Source organism: Salmo trutta, chromosome 3 (assembly GCF_901001165.1).
Source record: "Salmo trutta chromosome 3, fSalTru1.1, whole genome shotgun sequence".
NCBI lineage: Eukaryota > Metazoa > Chordata > Actinopteri > Salmoniformes > Salmonidae > Salmo > Salmo trutta.
In genome coordinates, this window is record NC_042959.1 from 46,733,053 (window position 1) to 46,750,187 (window position 17,135).

At 42.5% G+C, this 17,135-nt stretch overlaps 2 protein-coding genes across 7 annotated transcripts; one reads left to right on the forward strand and one right to left on the reverse strand.

Moving 5' to 3' along the window:
- Window positions 1-545: 545 nt before the first annotated feature.
- Window positions 546-16,600, reverse strand: LOC115176288 (WD and tetratricopeptide repeats protein 1). Of its 3 annotated transcripts, none has more exons than XM_029736223.1 (16): window positions 16,481-16,600; window positions 12,439-12,576; window positions 12,104-12,187; window positions 11,838-11,884; window positions 11,625-11,736; window positions 11,341-11,528; window positions 10,355-10,537; window positions 9,924-10,018; window positions 9,522-9,637; window positions 9,237-9,309; window positions 8,728-8,821; window positions 8,387-8,557; window positions 7,874-8,109; window positions 7,424-7,592; window positions 3,198-3,390; window positions 546-2,719 (listed from the first exon to the last, which is right to left on the reverse strand). In XM_029736223.1, exons 2-16 carry the CDS (start codon window positions 12,502-12,504, stop codon window positions 2,516-2,518), a joined length of 2,031 nt encoding a protein of 676 aa, XP_029592083.1. In that variant the 5' UTR covers window positions 12,505-12,576; window positions 16,481-16,600; the 3' UTR covers window positions 546-2,515. The 3 variants fall into 3 exon arrangements, with proteins under 3 accessions (XP_029592083.1, XP_029592100.1, XP_029592092.1); XM_029736240.1 differs by lacking the exon at window positions 16,481-16,600 and adding an exon at window positions 13,355-13,426; XM_029736232.1 differs by lacking the exon at window positions 16,481-16,600 and adding an exon at window positions 13,071-13,369.
- LOC115176360 (uncharacterized) lies at window positions 15,056-17,124 on the forward strand. 4 transcript variants are annotated; one of them, XM_029736338.1, is made up of 5 exons: window positions 15,056-15,506; window positions 15,768-15,889; window positions 15,971-16,025; window positions 16,225-16,327; window positions 16,415-17,124. In XM_029736338.1, exons 2-5 carry the CDS (start codon window positions 15,780-15,782, stop codon window positions 16,768-16,770), a joined length of 624 nt encoding a protein of 207 aa, XP_029592198.1. In that variant the 5' UTR covers window positions 15,056-15,506; window positions 15,768-15,779; the 3' UTR covers window positions 16,771-17,124. The 4 variants fall into 4 exon arrangements, with proteins under 4 accessions (XP_029592198.1, XP_029592188.1, XP_029592177.1 ...); XM_029736328.1 differs by having other exon boundaries at window positions 15,056-15,376; XM_029736317.1 differs by having other exon boundaries at window positions 15,056-15,889.
- The last annotated feature ends 11 nt before the right edge of the window (window positions 17,125-17,135 follow it).

Genomic DNA, 17,135 nt, shown 5'->3' on the forward strand with positions numbered 1-17,135 from the left:
CCAGTCTGTTATTCAAACTTAATCAGCATGACAGAGTGATCTCCAGCCTTGTCCTCGTCAACACTTACACCTGTGTTAACGTTAGAATCAGTCAGCTGGTCCTTTTGTGGCAGGGCTGAAATGCAGTGGAAATGTTTTTTGGGGGATTCAGTTCATTTGCATGGCAAAGAGGGACTTTGCAATTAATTGCAATTCATCTGATCACTCTTCATAACATTCTGGAGTATATGCAAATTGCCATCATTCAAACTGAGGCAGCAGACTGAAAATTAATATTTGTGTCATTCTCAAAACTTTTGGCCACGACTGTAGTAAAAATTGGCTAAATAGTAAAGTACAGATACCCCAAACTACTTAAGTAAAAATACTTTAAAGTAATTAAGTACTTTACACCGCTGCTGAATGGATAGTTGTGGACCTGTGTATAGCCTATATTTCTGCAGCTGGAACAGTGTGCAGGTGGAAAACATTAGTAATACAATCCAAATCGTCATTACCCTGGTTAAATACAGATCGGAGGTGAAACACAAACTCAAGACAAGTGGTTCAACAATATTAGACCTCTTTTATTTTTCTCTTGCAGTAAACTTTGTCATTGGATTTTTCCCAAAGAAAAATAAACAAATAAAAAAATGTCTTAAATTATTTTTTAACAAAGAAATTATACATGGAAGCCTAGTGTTAGAGGACTCCATCCTTAGGTTTTCTTTGAATCCACGTCATCAGTGAGCTAGAGGTTTGCTGGTCGGCCAGAGGACCTAGAGGCTCATTGTTCAGATTTGCCCTTTACAATGTTACCTTTAGACAAAATCTCATATAACCTCATAAGCAAAACACCAACTGCAGCAGAGGACTCATGCTGGGTCCAAAGCTACAGGAAGGGAAAAATCCCTATCCCATTCTTCCCCCAAAACTTTCTGGGGAAAGCTGAAAGTGCTCGTGTAGGGATCCTGAACCCCAAAAGACACCAAATTAATAGCGTCTATGAAATTGCCTCTATGCCATGCATGAGTGATATTAGGACTGGTGGTATTGCCCTAGGATAGTGAAATACCCTTCTCTCTTCATCACTTTCCCCCTCTCTGTTCAGAGCATCAGTCCAACATAGGTTAACTTTCCCATAATTCCCAGCTCTTCTAGAAATACTGGTTAAAAGATCCCCGATTTCGTGCTTATTCCATCCGAATCCCGGTTATCTACCGACCGGGATATCTAAAAAAAAACTGGGAAATTTGTGGAAATTACCACAATTTTGCAACCTTTAGTACAACAAAGTTTGACAGATTTTCTGACCAATCAACACCTGACTATCAATTAAATCAAACCCCTAAACGTAATCCCACAACCCTCCTTTAGAATTATCCGTCTCTACATCGCTATCAAGAAATGACAGAGGAGCAAATGTCTAAGTGTTGGAGAAAATGTGAGGAGCTACAGCTTCAGTTTGACAGCTTTGTCTTAACCTACATAATAAAAGTAAAAGGGAAACATTTTGCATACCTGTCAATAAAATAGGCATATAGAGCCACAAGAAGAACTTCTCAACAACAGACAAAGCAAAATGCAACATGGATCCTTGGCCATTTTTTACTCTCAAAACTTAGAACAAATGCAGAGAAAAACATTCTTCTTTTTTCTTTTCCAGACCGAGTTTAAAAGAAACAAGGTGCACAATCCTATCAACACATTTAATTTGAGTTGGAGAAACACTTCAAGACTGGGTAACACTTAAAGTCAAGACTTCTTGTGCTCTCTTCCTGTTGACCAATATTCCAAAAACTTAAAAAAAGGATTGTAAATCAAAAACTTTAAGTGGAGACTTTCAGAGCCGGAGAGGGGCTGAGTGTGACCTCTTATACTCCAATTGAAAAGCCCACTAGAGATGAAACAAAGCAACTTCCTGTGGACTCAAATCTCATCCTCCAATGAGGACACTGACTATCGGGGCCTCGTTTTGACCTCTAACCTCTGAGCCGTCTGCAGGCTACACTACCAGAGGCCGGAGGCTTCTGCTTGTAGTGTTTCCCTCCAACACGCTCCTTCTTGAAGAGGGTTTAGAAGTGGTTGACTCCTAGCTCATAGTGAGAGATTGGGGAGTGATGGAGTGCTCTCCTCTTCTTTATCGTATAGGCCCAATACCCCCAGCCTTGGAGCAACGGAGGTCGAGGTGATGTCGTTGGCGTTCTTAAAAAAAAGGTGAAAGGTCGTCGTCGTCACCTCCGTGGAATCCCCTCGCCAAACTGGTTTCCTCCAATCCTGCCTCGGCATGTGAAAGAGGAGGGCAGTGCATAGTGCAGAGCTGTGACATGACATTCACTCAATGTTGCTTTCGTTTTAGAGGGGTGAATGAAACATTGACAAACGGAATATCGATGGTGCTTTTTCCCCCCTCCTCACAGACACACACACACAGACGTACACACACACAGACAGCCTCAGGGTTTGGGAGGGGGTAGGGGAGGAGTGCCTTGCGTCCTGCTGCCTCCATACTGTATGTGGTGTTGGGCCCGCTAGTCTAGCTGGGCCGGCACTGCACCTGGCCGTCTGAGCTGTCCTCATCGTCCGAGCCCTCTGGCCCGCGGCCGCTGAGGCCCGTGATGCGGTAACCCATGTTGAGCAGCATGACCTCCAGGGGGTCGGCATTCATACGCCGCTGGTTGGCTGCAGCCGCGCCCTCCATGTCCTCCACCACGCGCCCGTTCCCACTCTCACTCTCCGTCTGGATGACAGAGGGGAGAAGGATGGAGAGAAAGAAAGGTAAGAAAAGGGTTCACTTCTGGTGTATTGTAAAGTCAGCCTTTTTATTTTATTTTTTTACATCAGACTACTACAAAAGGAGGCCATAGGAAAGGATAAATCATACTGCAGCCTCAATTGTGACAATCCAATAACCAGATGTACTACTGTGTTTATTTTTAGTGTAATCCTTGATAGTTTTTAATGCATGTATTGGCAGTAAAAAAAAATGTTTTGCAACAAATACATTCAATCAAAGAATCAATCATGTTAGTGATTGAATGGTTTGCTTTTTTAATGCATCTACTCTATGTATAGTGTCCTTGGTGCTGAGCTGTTATCTTTTTTTTAACATCCTGTTTCTTGCTGTATGTAGCCTACCATTCCACACAAAAGAAGTTTGCTCATTGGGGAAATTAAGTTATTTGAATTTAATAGAATTTAATAATGTTGTTAATGACCTCCGGCCTGGGGTTCCAGAGCCGCACCACAGGGTCGATGCCGCTGGTAGCCAGGAAGCAGTAACTGGGGTGAGGCTGCAGGCAGTTGACTATGGACTCGTCCCCCTGGAGGATCCGCACCAGGTTAGCGGTCTCCTTCTCCCAGATGAAAAAGGAGCCGTCGTCGGAGCCGCTCACAATGTACTGGCCTTTACTGTGAGTGGGGGGGGATTATATATACACACACACTAAACAAAAATACAAACGCAACAATCTCAAAGATTTTACGGAGTTACAGTTCATATAAGGAAAATCAGCCAATTTAAATCAATTCATTTGGCCCTAATCTATAGATTTCACATGACTGGGAATACAGATATGCATCTGTTGGTCACAGATACCTAAAAAAAAAAAGTAGGGGCGTGGATCAGAAAACCAATCAGTATCTGGCGTGACTACCATTTGCCTCATGCAACGCCACACATCTCCTTCGTATGAAGTTGATCAGGCTGTTGATTGTGACCTGTGGAATATTGTCCCACTCCTCTTCAATGATTGTGCGAAGTTGCTGGAAATAGGCGGGAACTGGAACAATCTGTCGTACACGTCGATCCAGAGCATCCCAAACGTGCTCAACGGGTGACATGTCTGGTGAGTATGCAGGCCATGAAGAACTGGGACATTTTCAGCTTCCAGGAATTGTGTACAGATCCTTGAAACATGTGGCCGTGCGTTATCATGCTGAAACATGTGGTGATGGCAGCGGATGAATGGCACAATGGGCCTCAAGACCTGTGCATTCAAACTGCCATAGATAAAATGCAATTGTATTCATCATCCATAGCTTAAGCCTGCCCATACCATAACCCCACCTCCACTATGGGGCACTCTGTTCACAACGTTGACGTCAGCAAACCGCTTGCCCACATGACGCCATACACATGGTCTGTGGCTGGGAGGCCAGTTGGACGTACTGCCAAATTCTCAAAAACGAGAGAGCCGTCTTATGGTAGAGAAATGAACATTTCATTATCTGGCAACAGCTCTGGTGGACATTCCTGCAGTCAGCATGCCAATTGCATGCTCCATGCACATTTTAGAGTGGCCTTTTAATGGCCCCAGCACAAGGTGCACTTGTGTAATGATCATGCGGTTTAATCAGCTTCTTGATATGCCACACCTGTCAGATGAATGGATTTTCTTGGCAAAGGAGAAATGCTCACTCAGGGATGTAAATCATTTTTGGTTGTGGAGAAATACGCTTTTTGTGCGTATGAAACATTTCTGGGATCTTTTATTTCAGCTCATGAAACATAGGACCAACACTTTACATGTTGCGTTTATATTTGTGAAAGGGAGAGAGAGTCAACTATTAAACCTTGTCATCGTTTGATACTGCACACAGGTGGCAGACATTTCCGTAACATTTCATTTGAAGGGTACTTAAATAAGGACTTCATAACGCATTCATAATCAAAACGTTCATAAGCAGTACATGAGCATTCTTTTATTCTTATGTCAACTACCACAATTTGATACCTTATGAACTGCTCATGAATGCGTTATGAAGTTCTTCAGGAGGCACCAAAGTTTCTATAGAACAGCATCATGTGTTTTCTTTAAAAGGTCTAAAAAATGTTGTACACTTATATACAATGCATATGAAAACTATTCAGACACCTTCCCTTTTTCCATATTTTGTTACATTACAGCCTTATTCTAAAATGGATTTAAAAAATACTCAATCTACACACAATACCCCATAAAGACAAAGCGAAATACCTTATTTACATAAGTATTCAGACCCTTTGCTATGAGACCTTTGCTATGAGGGGTGTATGCTGGGCGAAGAACATTCAAAAATCTCTTCCAATACCTGTGAGCATCAGAGGTGAACCAGTTGCATACACAGCTCAAGCAAGACATTCATAAGCATTTCTCTGACTACGTTCCTCCACTGAGTCAAAAAAACATCTGATTCCTGTTGCAATCGATAACGTGTCTGATTCATAATTTTCACCTCGAATAGAAGTAGAGGGACTTTTGTCAGAGGTTACTTAATTTAAGCACTTGGCCAGATGATTCTGCATCTTTGTTGCATTTTTCACATATGATTTGGCACAGTATTTGCAAATGTACACAGCTTTTCCTTCTACATTAGCTGCAGTGTAATTTCTCCACACATCACATAGTGCCCGTGGCATTTTCCTGTAAAGATTAGAAAAAAAATTGTAAAAAACAAACAAATACAATTCCATGTATAGATAAATAGTTAAGCAGTTAGATTAAACAACTACTTTGTAAGATAAATATTTTAAAATGAAACATATATGGAAACAGGTGAATTAACACTCCTCAGTTAGCAGGATCAAGCAAGCTAAAAACCCACATGGTAGCAAAAATGAACTAGCAGAAATTGTTAACAAGTTAGAAATTATATAAAAAACACTTTGTTGTAGGCTACTATTTACTAGTCAACAAAAAATCATATAGGTCATAAAATATATTCACCCACCCAGTATTGTAATCAAAACTTACCAGAAAGCATGTAGTCCTTGGCTCAGACAGTGTAGTCGTGTCGGCTCAATAGCATCTCATTAGTGTGCAAGATCTTGAGAATCAGCTGTACACGTGATGGAAGAATGCACTGTGCATGCAGAGGGTTGCAATTCCATTGAATTGGGGATAGTTTAACCAAAATATGCCACAAGACCTAGAATTGCCTTATGTGTATCACACAAAAAAGGTTCACTGTTTTAAGCTAACTTTTTTGATTAATTTAAGCAAAATTCCCCAAATTCACGGGCTTAACTTCCCATGGAAAAATTCCGTAAATTTACCGGAAAGTTTCCTACCCTTCACAACCGTACACACACCTGTCTATAAGGTCCCACAGTTGACAGTGCATGTCAGAGCAAAAACCAAAGCCATGAGGTTGAAGGAATTGTCCGTAGAGCTCCGATACAGGATTGTGCCGAGGCACAGATCTGGGGAAGGTTACCAAAAAATGTCTGCAGCATTGAATGTCTCCAAGAACACAGTGGCCTCCATCATTCTTAAATGGAAGAAGTTTGGAACCACCAAGACTCTTCCTAGAGCTGTCCGCCTGGCCAAATTGAGCAATCGGGGGAGAAGGGCCTTGGTCAGGGAGGTGACCAAGAACCCGATGGTCACTCTGACAGAGCTCCAGAGTTCCTCTGTGGAGATGGGAGAACCTTCCAGAAGGACAACCATCTCCGCAGGACTCCACCAAATCAGGCCTTTATGGTAGAGTGGCCAGACGGAAGCCACTCTTCAGTAAAAGGCACATGACAGCCTGCTTGCCAAAAGGCATCTAAACAAGATTCTCTGGTCTGATGAAACCAAGATTGAACTCTTTGGCCTGAATGTCAAGTCTGGAGGAAACCTGGCACCATCCCTACAGTGAAGCATGGTGGTGGAAGCATCAGGGACTGGGAGACTAGTCATGATCGAGGGAAAGATGAACGGAGCAAAGTACAGCGAGATCCTTGATGAAAACCTGCTCCTGAGCACTCAGGACCTCAGACTGGGGTGAAGGTTCACTTTCCAACAGGACAACGACCCTAAGCACACAGCCAAGACAACGCAGGAGTGGCTTCGGGACAAGTCTCAATGTCCTTGAGTGGCCCAGCTAGAGCTCGGACTTGAACCCGATCGAACATCTCTGGAGACCTGAAAATAGCTGTGCAGCTACACTTACCATCCAACTTGACAGATCTTGAGGATCTGCAGAGAATGGGAGAAACTCCCCAAATATAGGGTTGCCAAGATTGTAGCATCATACCCAAGAAGACTTGAGGCTGTAATCGTTGCCAAAGTTGCTTCAACAAAGTACTGAGTGAAGGGTCTGAATACTTGTGATGTGATTATTTATTTTTTACATTTGCAAAAATGTCTAAACCTGTTTTTGATTGGTCATTATGGGGTATTGTGTGTAGATTGATGACGCATTTATTTTTTATTTTTTATCAATTTTAGAGTAAAGCTGTAACGTAACAAAATGTGATAAAGTAAAGGGGTCTGAATACTTTCCCGAATGCACTGTATCCTCCCAAAAATGTAATGGGGAAACATAACCAACGTTTTAGAAGGCAGTGTCTTCTTCAGGGTTGACTATGCATTAGCCGTCAGCTCATGCTTTTTTTTTTTTAGGTCAACAACTAATATTAACGTATAGTGTTTTTATAGAAGGTATAATATATCAGTGTCTAAAATGCTCCACTGACCTGCCAAAGAAGTTGGCCTCCTTGATGTCTGTGGTGGTGTTACAATGACCACAGTAGCGGTGTTTGTAGTCGTAGCTGCGCTCTCTCAAGACGACCTCGTCTTCTGGGATGGACTCCTTCCTGCTGAACGTGTGGAAGCGGATTGAGCTGTTGCCCTTTTTGTCCTCAGCTACAAACAGACACAACATGGAAATAAACAACAACAAAAACTACTAAACAATGCATTATATCAAATCAGTACACTAATTAACACTGTATTAATTTGCGCAATTGCCCTTGTGGAATACATAAGGTATTTTGAATTGAATCAACATCATATAAAAAAATATTGTAAGTCAAATGTGGAAAGGTGATGGGAAAAGTCAGAAGTCAGCCAAAATCACACTTTATTTGTGTGGGGGGGGAAACAGACGATTACCCAACCCAGCATCACCATTAACTCCTTCTCACCAGAGTCCATCTTGGAGAAGAGGGCGGCCTTGATATCCTTATCTAGGGCGTCGCAGGCGCTGCTGTGGGCTTGCTCGGGGAACTTGCCCTTGAAGTCATCCAAGCACTCCAGAGCCTCGGCCACGTACTTCAGCTCAAAGAGGCAGCGTGCCAGCCGGAAGTGGGCCTTCAGGTGCCCAGGGTTGAGGGACAGGGCTTTCAGACAATCCCTCAGCCCATCATAGTGGTCACCGTCCCTGGGGGAGAGAGAGAACACATCACACACACACACACACAACAGTAAATACCACAGTCACACACACACACACACACACACGTACCAGCATAGTGGTAAACCGCTTTAAACGGGATGAAACAAGGACGTTATACCTTTTTTTTTTCTTCCGTTGCAAAACATTTTGCTACAGTATGCCTTACTGAACATGACCATGTTCTGTAATAGGAGACACACAGAAGGAGAGTAAACAAGGCTAATGGGTTAGCTCGGGCTCTAGGTCGAAAAAGCTGCCGTACCACTTGCGCTTCATGTAGGCGGCGGCGCGGTTCCCGTACAGCATGGCGTTGTGGCTGGCCTCGTGGATGCCCAGACTGTAGAACTGGATGGCCTGCGTCCACTGCTGCCGCGCAAACGCGTCGTTGGCCTGCTGCTTTATCCGCTCCAAGTGAGGCGGCAGCTCGCCAGAACTAGGGAAGAAAGATGAGGACGAGATGAGAAAGCGATGAGAGAAACTAGGGATGTCACCCCCCCACCCCATAGCGTAGTGCTTCTATAAATACACTGGGGCTAGGCTGTTGCTAAATGTAACATGTGGGTGAAAATGAACGATTAAAATCAAACATGAGAAAAAGATTACCCAGAGAAAACTTTGCTTTCTGCGAATCGAAGACGGCTGGCTGGCAAGTGAATTCCATTTGACACACCGTTGGTTGTCTTTCCATTCTGAACATCTGTTGGGAGATCAAGATTTTAGAAATCCCCATACAGTTCTGGGCATTACAAAGTTGTACTGCAGCACAGTAAAGAACGTTTGCCGCAAAGTGGATGTAACTGCACTGACAGGAACATTTTTCAAAAATGCATTTCATTTCATGGTTTATTGCCAAGTGATTGATAATGACCTTGGTGGTTGATGTCACCCTGCGAGAGAGTAATTTGTCACATAGACAATGTACCTTGATGTAGATTGCTGCTGCAAGGCATTTTGAAGAATTCACTTTTTAATGCCCAGATCTGTATCTAAACTATGGGCAGAGTTTCAGCAAGCAACTGCATCCCTCCATTGGTCATAAATAATACATTCTGTATATGTCATTTTAATGGCCAAATACTGTAGTAAGTTTTGGGCTATTTCCATAGTTATACCTGTTAATTGGCACTTTTTGGGAAGCAGATAGGTGTAGGGCTTCTGTTTGAACGTCAAGTCAAATAGATACACCTGCAGACAAGAGAAAACACATTCCCGGCAAAGTTACCGTTTTGAACCAACCAAAGGTAATCATCAACTTTAATGATTTGGTTTGAGAGTTAAAGTAGTATGCTTGTTGGAATTCAAACCCGACAATCTGAGAAAGAGATGGTTTTTTGCCTAGTGAGCTGACCTGGAGGCATAACTTCTAGGACGTTTCCCCTTCTAGGAAGCAGCCTTACCTGTTCTCCTCCCATGTTAACTAGCAGCTCGGTGCCGTCGGGGCTGAAGGTGACGTAGGTGGCCACTAGGACCCTCAGGCGGTTATTGTAGTCAGGGAGCTTCACTGGCAGGTGCCCTGAGGTAATGGAACAAGAAGAAATTGGGTGAGAGGCATACAGAATCACCTTACCTGTCCCACTAGTTTAGTTCCATGTACTGCAAATGACTGTGTTAAAACACACACATTGTCCATGTGTGTTTTTACTGTTTATAATACATTGTAGATACTGTATGGGCTTCATAGAAAGTGTTCACAGCAGTTTTTTTTATTAATACATTTGGGGCAATAAGCCAAACCATACGATCTCACACACACACACACACACACACACACACACACACACACACACACACACACACACCTGCGACATAATACTGCCCCGCTCCGTCTGGGATGGGCTTCTGCCTGTCGCAGAATGTGTGCACTCCTGCCGATGTGCTCTGACTCGCAGACTTCCTGTGAATGGAAGTGGAGGAGAGAAACATAAATGATTAACAAATCATGCTCCATCTGTGTATATAAGAAGTCTCAAAGCTGAGATAATAACATCGGTATGACTGATGATAGTCCAGAGTAGTAGGGAGACATATTAGACGATCTATCCAATAGTCGTGCATATTCCTTACGTGATATGAAATGAAAAACTATTCAATTAAACTCAGAATTTGACAGTCAGGCAGTGAGAGCTAAATCCTAACTTCAGACTTGAGATGACTTGAACTTTCAGGTCAATGGAAACATGAGTCACATGCATCGATCTCAAGTTAGGATTCGAGCATGACTACTACACACCTGTGGTTGTGGATCATGCGCATGTCATAGAGGCGTACAAAGGGCCCGTTGGCCCCCACTGCTAGATAGTTATTATTTTGCGGGTTGACAGCCAAACACTTGGCCTCCACCAGCTGACCACAGTATTCCGTCAGGTCGATGAGCACTTCTGAACGCTTACTGCTCTCCCTCAGGTCATATTGCCTACAACAGTAGTAGAAGAAAGCACATCATGAGGACATCAATCATCTCCAGAGAGTCAGAACTAAGCTCTTTAAAATATTGTTTGTTTTGAATTCTAATCAAATACTAGACTTTTGCAGGTTTAATTAAAACTGCAATTTGTGTCCAAAGCCAGCTTGCTCAAAAAGAAACTACTAACTACTATACTCTGTACGTGGGAGCCATATTTTGAGGTTGTAGACTGCTGGTTCGGTTAGTCAAAAACAAAAACACAAGCCACGATTGCAACATTGGCCCTTTGAGTCATAAGCAGCAGGGGGCAGTCAGGCAGTGATGTACTGTAGAGAGAATAAAATACTAAAGCCCCCCCCCCATCAGTAACTTCCTGTGTCTGAGCTGACCCCCTTATGGGAACCATAGCCTGAAGCCAACCACGCATCTGCAGTAGTCCCCAATGCCCACTGCGCACCTGAGCTTTGAAGGGTAGTTAAAGGGTATTCTCTGGAGATACATTAACCTCCAAGACAGCGTGTGATGGAAGTGCTGCTGGAAGCATGTAGCCACAGAGACCCAGAGAAGAAGTCCCTGGGAGAGCCAAGGAACTGGTAGGGAACAGCTTGAGGTAAGAAAGGGGCCCATGGCATAACATTTCCATTCCAACCATACTGTTTCATGTCATCTTTTCACCTTCGATATTCTACTACAAGCCAGTAGAAATAACATGATGCATCTGACAATGTATCTGACAGTGTCACCTTAACCAATAAACATCTTTGGATGCGACAAGGATGCTCCAGTGGTTAGCTAGCTACCGGGGCTCTGACCTGATGATGCCGTCCTCCGCAGCACTCCAGAAGGTGTTAGGCCACATGGGGGCCGTAGCAATGCGCTTGACGCGGTTGGTGTGGTCAGAGAACATGTGGATGGTCTCCTTGACCGACACGTCGTGCACGTGAACCTTGGTGTCCGCTGCACCCGTCACGAGGATACGGTCACCTGAGTGAGGGAGAAACTGCAAGGGGGGGACGGGAAAAAAGGAGAGGATAAAATAAGAAAGAAGCTTCATTTCTACACACAGACTTTCCCATCAAGCAGTTTATGTTTTTACCTTCACAGAGAAGATGTTTGCTGCATGCCCTGTGTGCATAGTGGTGAGCTTCTTGTGTTTGAAGGGGTCCCAGATGATGCAATGTTGGTCATCTGAGCCCGATGCCAGCAGACTGCATAGAACAAGAGTAAACATTACAGATAGGCCAACATAAATGTAGAAGTGTTAAATATGGTCATTTAAATAGAACCCTGGTTTCAGCTCAGGACTTACTCTCCCTGTTCGTTCCATTCCAGGCAGTTCACACACCCAGTGTGGCCCTGTTGACACAACAGATACAGGCTGTCAGATTGGCAAAGGCATTAATGTTGTATGTGTGCAGTAACACACACACACACACACACACACACACACACACACACACACACACACACACACACACACACACACACACACACACACACACACACACACACACACACACACACACACACACACACACACACACACACACACACACACACACACACACAAATCACCTGCAACTCTGCCTCCAGTCCAAGTCTACTGATGAAGGGGTCTGTGACATGATACTGCCTTTGGAAGCCCAATGCTCTCTTGTCCTGCAGACATTAAGGCAAAACATCACCGGTCTCTCACCAAAATCTCCTGTCTCACTCTGTGCAACATAATTAAATCATTTCGGTGAATACTAGTGTTCATTATTGAATAGATTGCAATGCAGATTGCATTTCAGAGTTGTTGATTTTGCTCATGTATCCTGAAAAGAAAATATGAAAATGTTAAATTTTGTAGGAATTAGTTAGGGCAGTTCGTTTATTTCATAAAAAAAATAAAAAAACATTGGACTGACCCTGATCTGCCTGTGCAGGATGTCTCTGGTGATGTTCACAGCAGACATGGCCTCACAGCAAGTCATAGAGCACGGACTAGAGGTGCAGGGTCCGAGGGTCAAAGGTCAGATGGCATCTGCACAGTCTCTAGGAATTGGCTGCAATTTGAGAAATAGAATAGAACGGACATCACACAAAGAACATGCTTACTTAAATAGGATTAATGTGCAAACATAGATGTTTGTTTCTCTACTAGGTACATCAGTCAATGGACACTGGAGTCATTTACACCTAAATTGATGAGGGGTTCCAAAGTGTTTGAGGTTTAAATACTGAAACATAACTGTTAGCTAACTAGAACAACAACTGGTTATATCTCAGCTAGCCAAGCGGTGGTCTTCAGACAGCTATGTACACAACATTCCTTCCTAATACTAGCCATTGGACTGGTGATGTTTACATTAGCCAATTAACGTTAACGGTAGCTAGCTGGATTAGCTGCTGGGAAGCTAGCTACCAATAGCCAATAACAACAAGCCGTATACGCACAGTGACAGCAGTCTAGGTTGGCCTCCCAAAAATACAGACATACAAATACAGCTCCGTCATCTTAACTAGATATTTCTAGCATTCCCCCCAAAAAGCGTTGTACCTGTGTCGTCTGGGCTTCAACTCGAAATCGTTACAAATCTTTGCCCAAATTTCCAGATTACGATAGAGCCAGCTATCCTGCCAGTTACTGTTTGAGCTACAGTAGCTAGCTAGCTGAGCTAACGTGAGATTATTTAGTCAAGGAACAGGGAATTCTCTATGCTCTAGTTCTCTATCTAGCACTTTAGCTACTCCTTACCAATGAAAGTCAAACTGTAACAAGAGCGCTTCATATGACATATTTTGGTAAGAATTTACAAGTGTTGACTGTCAATGCTTACTTACATGGGTTTATCAACTGACTGAACCCTCCCACTACCCTTACGTGAAATAGCTGACGTGAACTAGCCTTTGGATATGAATTTTAGGAAGATAATTATGAGTACACCGCTCTGTGAATTGCACCGCTGTTTTTCTACGTCGCACGACTGTACTGTTGAGTGACAGGTCAACTCTACAAATGAAAAAGTTGCAAAAATCCTTTGCATGTTTTTTATTTTTTTTTCTCAAGTGTGTAAAGTATTTAAGTAAAATACTACTTAAGTATTTTTTGGGGGGGATATCTCTGCTTTACTATTTATATTTTTGACACCTTTTACTTTACTACATTCATAAACAAAATTCTGTACTTTTTACTCCATACATTTTCCCTGTCAAGCAAAAGTACTAGTTACATTTTGAATGCTTAGCAGGACAGAAAAACATCCATGGTTATCCCTACTGCCTCTGATCTGGTGGACTGGCTAAACATAAATGCTTCATTTGTAAATTATGTCTAAGTGTTTGAGTGCACCTGTCTATCCGTACATTTGAAAAATCATGAACATTGTACATCTGGTTTGCTTAATATAAGGAATTTGACATTCTTTATACTTTTACCTTTGATATTTAAGTATATTTTAGCAATTACATTTACTTTTGATACTTTAGTATATTTAAAGCCAACTACTTTGACTTTTACTCAAGTAATATTTTACTGTGTGACTTTTACTTTTCTATTAAGGTATCTTTACTTTTACTCAAGTATGAAAATTGGATACTTTATCCATGTCTGTATTTTTCTACTTATTAACCTAATGCAATATGAGATCAGCAATGACATTCAGCACTGTTTTCCTGGTGAGATGTATGAAGGAGTGTGGCCTGTGGGACAAAATAATGAATTAATAATAAATTAATCCTGAAATAATTCATAAAATAATAGATATCCTGATACATATGTAAATGTAAATCAGGATATATAAATGTATCAAGACAGTCGTGAAGAGGTCTCGACAAAGCCTGTCCCCCCTCAGGAAACTAAAAAGATTTGGCATGGGTCGTCAGATGTTCAAAAGGTTCTACAGCTGCAACATTGAGAGCATCCTGACTGGTTGCATCACTGCCTGGTACGGCAACTGCTCGTCCTCCGACCGCAAGGCACTACAGAGGGTATTGCGTTCGGCCCAGTACATCACTGGGGCTAAGCTGCCTGCCATCCAGGACCTCAACAACAGGCGGTGTCAGAGGAAGGCCCTAAAAATTGTCAACGACCCCAGCCACCCCAGTCATAGAATGTTCTCTCTACTACCGCATGGCAAGCGGTACCGGAGCGCCAAGTCTAGGACCAAAAGGCTTCTCAACAGTTTTTACACCCAAGCCATAAGACTCCTGAACAAGTAATCAAACGGCTACCCAGACTATTTGCATTGTCGTCGTCGTCCCCCCCACAACCCCTCTTTTACGCTGCTGCTACTCTCTGTTAATCATATATGCAGTCACTTTAACCATACCTACATCGCTACAGTTATTTTTTTACTGTTGTTTTTATTTCTTTACTTATCTATTGTTCACTTAATACCTATTTTTTTTACTTTAAAATCCCACTGTTGATTAGGGCCTGTAAGTAAGCATTTCACTGCACGTGTCAAATAAACTTTGATTTGAAATGGTATTTCATTACTCTCAATCATGATATTACTGTATGTCAGTAAGACTGGTCCAGTGGCATGGACAATCGTCCCATAAAGTGGAAAGCCCCTGTAGACATTCACTAGTGCTCACCGTTGTATCAACATTATGATATCAGATCAGTGCAGATGAGGAGAGGAAGCGGTTTTAGAGTGTTGACATTTTGAAATGGAGAAGCAAAGAACTCAGCTTCGCAGAAGTCACAGGTGAACCTTGCTGCTGTGCAATTAACATAACAACCAAAAAGGTAGTGCTGAATTTCCCCAAACTTCTTTGCAGTTTCTATTTATTACAGCTGGTGGTCTGTCTTGGTGAGGCAAAGTGTTCAGTTCACAAGCTGGAGACAGGCATCCAAGGGTAAGCACCCATTCTATGGATGTTCAACTTCGTTCTTAGAGAAATTCTGAATGTGTGATTTATCCCTTGGCAAAGCTTGGCACAGAGGCTTCTTCTATACACTCTGAGGAAGGCATAGCAGCCAAAACACGTACGTATGTGGTTTTAATTATCCTTGTGGACATGACAAGATCATAAAGGCATTAACTTACACCAAAAATGAGGAGTGACACGGTATTTCTTCAAATATGAACATTTTATCATGAGTCATCCAAAGACTACCTTCAAAATGTTTTGTACACCTATTTTCACCCAGGCAGCACTCTCCACCTCTAATTCTATGATTGATTTGTTGTGACATAAACTGAAACTTGGAACTAAGTGTGCTTTTTTCTTCTTCTGTGTATGTCAGAAAGTCAATGCCATGGTTCTGGAGATTGTGTGGAGACTATTGTCACCAGTGCAGTGGAGTCTGTGTCTTCTATCCCTTCTGCTTCCCATAGTATCAATGATATGTGCGATCCGTTCAAAAAGGTAATACTTCTTCCTGTATTATGGCCCTTTATGAGCATTTGTTTAGGTATTGCTGACATCCTGTCTGCATTCTTCCATTAGTAGAAAGACGTCCAGGTTGTCATTGGCTGAAATGGGACCGATCTCTGGTGAAAGGGTCAGTGTACAAAATACCTGGGAATGTACCATTCACTTTACCAATTCATTTACATTACCATTGACTGTTGTTTGTGGATGTCCTACTCCAGAAAATAGTACAACTTAACGTAAAGCTGGAATTCAAATGTATGGAATAATCAAACTGAACTGAAAGCAATGGCTCCCTCTGCTAATACCTATATGATTGCTCATTGCAGCCCCCAGATTCAATTGAGGTCACGACCTCAGAACTAAGGAAGAACATCATTGGACCAGCATCCTCAAAAAGAAAGTCAACCCAGTCCCAAAGAGAACACAGAGGTCAGAGTCAGTTGTTCATCACACTTGGAGTTGGACATGTTTCCCCACATCACACTCAGCTCACTGTTTATGTTTCACTCTATGCAGGGTCTTTCCCAGGGCAGGACACCCCAAGGTCGGTGAAGAAGGCTTTGAGGCAGTTGCCTCCCTTACCTGAGCTAGAGAAGAGCAGTGTCCGACGACACAGCAGCTACACTGGGTCCGTAGTGTATGACGTTGTCGCCACAGAGGTTTGTAATCCATGGCTCACTACAGACAACAAGGCTTCTCAACAACAGACAGCAGACGGCAGCAACCACCTGGAGGAGGTAGATGAAAAGGGGGAAGTTCCGTTCCCTGTCTATGCCACAGTCAACAAAACCAAAGTTTGCTCGAACTCATCAAGACGTTCACCACTGTACGCCAAAGTGAACAAGACTAGCCCCCGGACTGTGAAATCTTAACTACTGTTCTGCAGTGACTGATAATAAGTCAACACTGTGACTGACATGTATTCCAAATGCTAAATAGTCTACTATGTTTTATGCCAACAGTTTATTTGAGATAATTGCTTCAAATGCCAATCTGATTCTTGTAAACGGATGGCAAGTGTATTCCAATAGATAACAAGAGTAAAAAGTATCATTCACTCAGAGTCAAATGCATACATTCGTTTAGTTCTTTCTGAAATGTTAATATGCGTATGTTTCTTATGTTGTTTCTCAGGCCCACAACGCTACAAAGACACAGAAATGACTTATGTTGTAATTTACTTGAGTCTCAAGACAATAAATTAAGTTTGTTTGCTCTATGTTCAATAATTCTACTG